This window comes from Dendrobium catenatum, unplaced genomic scaffold (genome assembly GCF_001605985.2).
Source record: "Dendrobium catenatum unplaced genomic scaffold, ASM160598v2 fragScaff_scaffold_627, whole genome shotgun sequence".
NCBI classification, from domain to species: domain Eukaryota; kingdom Viridiplantae; phylum Streptophyta; class Magnoliopsida; order Asparagales; family Orchidaceae; genus Dendrobium; species Dendrobium catenatum.
In genome coordinates, this window is record NW_021319089.1 from 135,431 (window position 1) to 140,194 (window position 4,764).

General features: G+C 36.6%; 1 protein-coding gene across 1 annotated transcript; it reads left to right on the top strand.

Moving 5' to 3' along the window:
* Positions 1 to 2,184: 2,184 nt before the first annotated feature.
* Positions 2,185 to 4,314, top strand: LOC110112710 (cytochrome P450 71A1-like). Its single transcript, XM_020845023.2, has 2 exons — positions 2,185 to 3,083; positions 3,464 to 4,314. The coding sequence occupies exons 1-2, from the start codon at positions 2,193 to 2,195 to the stop codon at positions 4,076 to 4,078; spliced, it is 1,506 nt and encodes a 501-aa protein (XP_020700682.1). The 5' UTR covers positions 2,185 to 2,192; the 3' UTR covers positions 4,079 to 4,314.
* Positions 4,315 to 4,764: the final 450 nt, after the last annotated feature.

The following is a 4,764-nucleotide window of genomic DNA, read 5'->3' on the forward strand; positions in this document are numbered from 1 at the left end:
CAACTTTGTTCATTAGGAAAAATCGGTTGGATAATTTCAAAAAAACGGTCAAGAAGAGCTGCAGAATGGATTATAGTTTCCAAGATACAAAGCATAACCAATTTAAACGGAGCCACCAAACATTTGCAACATAAGACTTTGTCAGGGCGATTGAAACCCCTAACATTCAAAGCTGTAATATAGGGAAGTAGCATCAGGATGATGTGTGTGAATGGGTTTTTTTTTTCTTGCTTACCCATAGCAGACTTTTTAGTCACATTCGAGCTTGGAGGTTGTTGGGACTTTGTATTTTTTACGACCTTATCATCACATACAGAAAAAACCTTTTCATCATAGACCATCTTATCAATAGGCTTGCTTGACTCCTCATGATATTGCAGGATGTCAAACATATTTGTGTCATAACTCCGTTAGGAGAAGCGACATCAAAACTTGTTGAGGTAGTAGTAGAAGAGGCAGAATTCTCTTCCATATAAAGGAGAATTTAAATTGGGGATATTTGCTTGCCCTTGTTCCAAGGTATTAGGAGGGGTTGAGCCAATTGGTTCAGATGGATTTTTAGTTTGAGGTTTTTGTCGAGCTAGAGAGAGGTTGGTGTTATGATGTTGGGGAGGAGGTGAGTGCGGCTGGTAGTAGAGAGGCTTCCCAATGGAATTTGTAACATTAACTTGATTCAAGTTAGGAACTGAGGAGCTCTGGTTGGTACCAGTAGTAGGCGGGATTTTAGCAGAATTTAGAGATTGTTGTTTAGGTGGTAATTAAGGGGGAATAACATAAGAATTTAGATTCTTAGGAGGGTGCGAAGAAGGGTATATCTTCTTCAGATTTATGCTGTGGCTTCGTCCCCTCAGGGGAAGATTTTTTGCGCCTTCAGTTGCCGAGTTGATTAACTCATCAGTCTGCGGTTTTAAAGGGAAGACCGAAGAGAAATGGACAAGAGACTTACAGTGATCACACGGAGTTGGCCACCACTCGTATTGTACCTTTAATCCCACAACATAACCGTCCAGGGAAAATTTAATTTCTTCTGGATATGTCGCATTACAGTCAACCAGCACGCAAACCCTAGCAAAGGTGAGACGAGACTTTTTGACTGTGCATGAGAGAGTTAGCCGTAAGGGGAACACCAACTTTGCTCGCAATCCTTGATATGCCCTCCGAATTCTAGCATGCAAGAGGCAAATCATGAATTTTGACCCATATGGGAACAGAGAAAAATTTTTCCCTTTTTGGCCTGAACTTAAGATGCCAGTTTTGAAGAATGAATGGCTTGCCAAGGAGAAACCAGACTCCTTTGGAGCAAAACATGTCCAGATCTTCTGAACAAGCAAACTGAAATAAGAAAAAATCGTCACTATGCGAGAGCATATGCAACGAACCTTTCAGATTCCAAGTTTTCTTAATGGCGCCAAGTAAAGCTTTGTAGTATGGCCTGCGTCCAATGGTGTACCCGACCAAACATAGACTCCAATCTTCTGTTCCTTTAGACAAATAGTCTCCAGAAAAAGGAACAATTTTAGGATCTTGTGGGAAATGGGGGAGATGAAGATCATCGACGAGAATTCTTCAATCACAAAAGCAGCTTTCCAATTGCGTTTTGGCAGGGGAGACAGTCCACCTGTAGAAGATAGTGGGGGAAACTCAGAGAGGGGAAGTGAACGATCCATGAAAAAGAAGGGAGAGGGCCTCCGGCAGAGCAAGAGGGAGAGGAGAAGCAGACGGCCCAAAGCAGCTAGAGTTGAGGAAGAGAAATCCTAGTAGAGCCTATTCCTGAAATTCCACTAGTAATGACTCTGTTCCGCCCTGTTTTTTCATTGATATTTTTCCCTTCCTACTAATAGGAAAAAGGGTGCCGTTCTTTTAAAAAATAAATAACAAACGAAAGGCCAGCATTCTTTTAAAAAACAAAATAAGAAATGAAATTAAAAAAAATTCCTATGAACCATAAATTTTTTCCTGCCAAGTATTACGATAGCATCCCTCACATGGGAATTGGCCTTACCCCATGTTGAACTTAAATATTTTAATTTTCTTTTTCATTTTTTCTTTCCTATTTTTAATTAATTAAGTTTTTTAAAATAAATTTATTTATTTGTTATTTGACTTTTCTTGCATAAACATTTTAGGGTTATAAATAATCGTAGATTTCGGTTTGGATAGACATCCCTTACAGAGGTAACTAAAACGAGGTAATGATGAATCCAATTCTGCTTGCTGCTATTCCAATTATTTCTTATTTCTTTCTACTACTTGCAAGAATGAAGGTCATCCCACAGAACGCAGTTCTGTTACCTTCACCTCCGAGACTTCCTATCATAGGTAATCTCCACCAACTTGGCTCCATTCTTCATCGCTCACTCTACAAGCTTTCAAAGCAGCATGGACCTTTGATGCTCCTCCATCTTGGTACTGTTCGAACGCTAGTGGTATCATGCCCAAAAATTGCAGAAGAGGTGATCAGAAACAATGATCTCGTATTTGCCACTCGTCCCAAGAGCAAGGTAATGGGTGCTTTGTCCTACAACAAGAATGACATAGCCTTCGCTCAATATGGAGAGAGTTGGAGACAAATGAAAAAACTTGCCAAAACCCACCTTCTTAGCTCACAAAGAGTGAAGTCCATGAGCTCCGATCGAGCAGAAGAGGTGTCTCTTTTGCTTGAAAAAGTTGCTGATGCAGCTTCGAGGGGTAATGGAGTTATATGCCTCACAGAGATATTGAATTCTTACGTAACCAACGTGATCACTAGAGCGGTTTTAGGATCTTGGGTAACTAAAGAGAAAAAGAAGCTTTTGTCCAAGCTATCACACGAGTCTTCAGCTTTATTTTATGAAGTTTTCTTTGAAGATTTTTTCCCGAATTTAAATTGGCTAGATGTTCTGAGGGGATCAGATAGAAAGCTCAAGAATTACATGAAGAATTGGGATGCTCTTTTTGAGGAAATTATTAAGAACCATGGTCGTGAGTCAAAGGAGGTAAACGGTAAGAACAACACTTATTTCATTGGTACGTTGCTTGAATTGCAGAATGATTCGAGCTTGGGATTTTTCCTCACAAACGATCACATCAGGGGTCTTACCTTGGTAATAATCACAAGAGTTTTTTTACTAATACTTCAGTTGTAAAATATATGTTCCTAACAAATATAAATTCAGATAATAACTCTTTCATTTTTTAACAAATTTAAATCATAACTTTTATTGTATTCCTTTTTTTTTTTTTTTTCATTGGCTTCTAGAATCCGACCAAATGCATTGATATCTACAGTGCGGACAATTGATATTTTCAAAATAGGATCATTTTAAATCATACTATTTGGTTAAACAACATAATATTGTTCAAACTAACTTTTCATGATACTTGATATTGCTTTAAAGTAATAAGATTGTTTTTAGATTAAACTACTATCTAAATACTGTTGAACCAAATAAACTTTTCTCTTAATATGCTTTATTTGAAATAGGATATGATTATTGCTGGAATAGACACAACATTCGCAACTCTGGATTGGTGCATGACAGAACTTGTTCGAAATCCAGAAGTAATGAAGAAGGTAAAGGACGAACTGAGAAAAGTGGCTCATGGAGAAGATATGATTATTGAAGAATTGTTGGGCCAACTAAGCTACTTGAAGGTTTTTATAAAAGAAGTCATTCGGCTGCATCCATCATCCCCGTTATTGCTTCCTCGAGAGTCATTGGAAGAGTGTCAAATACAAGGCTACAATATTCCTAAGCAAACCAGACTAGTCATCAATGCATGGGCTTTTGGGAGAGATAAATCTTATTGGGAAGCACCTGAACAATTCAAACCAGAGAGATTCTTTGATAGTAATGTGGACTATAAAGGTAAAGATTTTTACTTTATTCCATTTGGTGTTGGTCGTAGGATTTGCCCTGGAATGGATTTTTCAATGGTTGTTATTGAGATTGCTCTAGCAAATCTTCTGCATTGCTTTGATTGGAGTCTGCCAAGAGGCATCACTGTTGAAGATATGGACATGATTGAATGTGGAGGAGTAATTTCTTCAAGGAAACAGAAGCTGGAGTTAGTGCCAATAGCTAGTAAGGTTAATTAGAGCTACATCATGCCTTTTTTAATGAGATGTTATGATCGTCTCATGCATGTGAAAAATGTTACTATATGTAATAAATTTGTGTGCTAAGTGCTTGAAACCACTACTAATAACCTATTCCTACTATATATGATTGTGGCAGAAGAATTGCTTCAAGGACGAATGACTAGAGTTAATTAGAGCTACATCATTTCATTTTAAATGAGATGATACGATCATATCATGTATTTGCACTGCAAGAAATTTGTTTGATAGAGGTCAAAAAATTAGAGACAAAAAGAAAATGGTCACTAAAAATATCCTTTTAGTGACAAAAAATAAGGCCTCTAAATTAATAGGAAGCATTATATTAGCAACCGAAAAGAAAAATTAACTGCTAATTTTGTCTCTAAAAGACTATATAATTTTTCAAGCTAATAGGAAGCTTGATTTTGGCTACCCAAAATATTCTTTTAGCGATCAAAATTAAGTAAGACATCTAGAGAATAGTGTCATTTTGGTGACAGCTAATATTTTTTTACTTGAGCAGATTATACATTTTAAGAATATCAATAACATTCATTTTAGAAAAATTATTCTTAAACGAAATTTTGATTGATGTATAGATAATTTGTTCACATAAAAACTTAAAATGATATATTTGATTAATTATTCAGTTTATACAATCCGAAAAAACCTAAATTAATTAA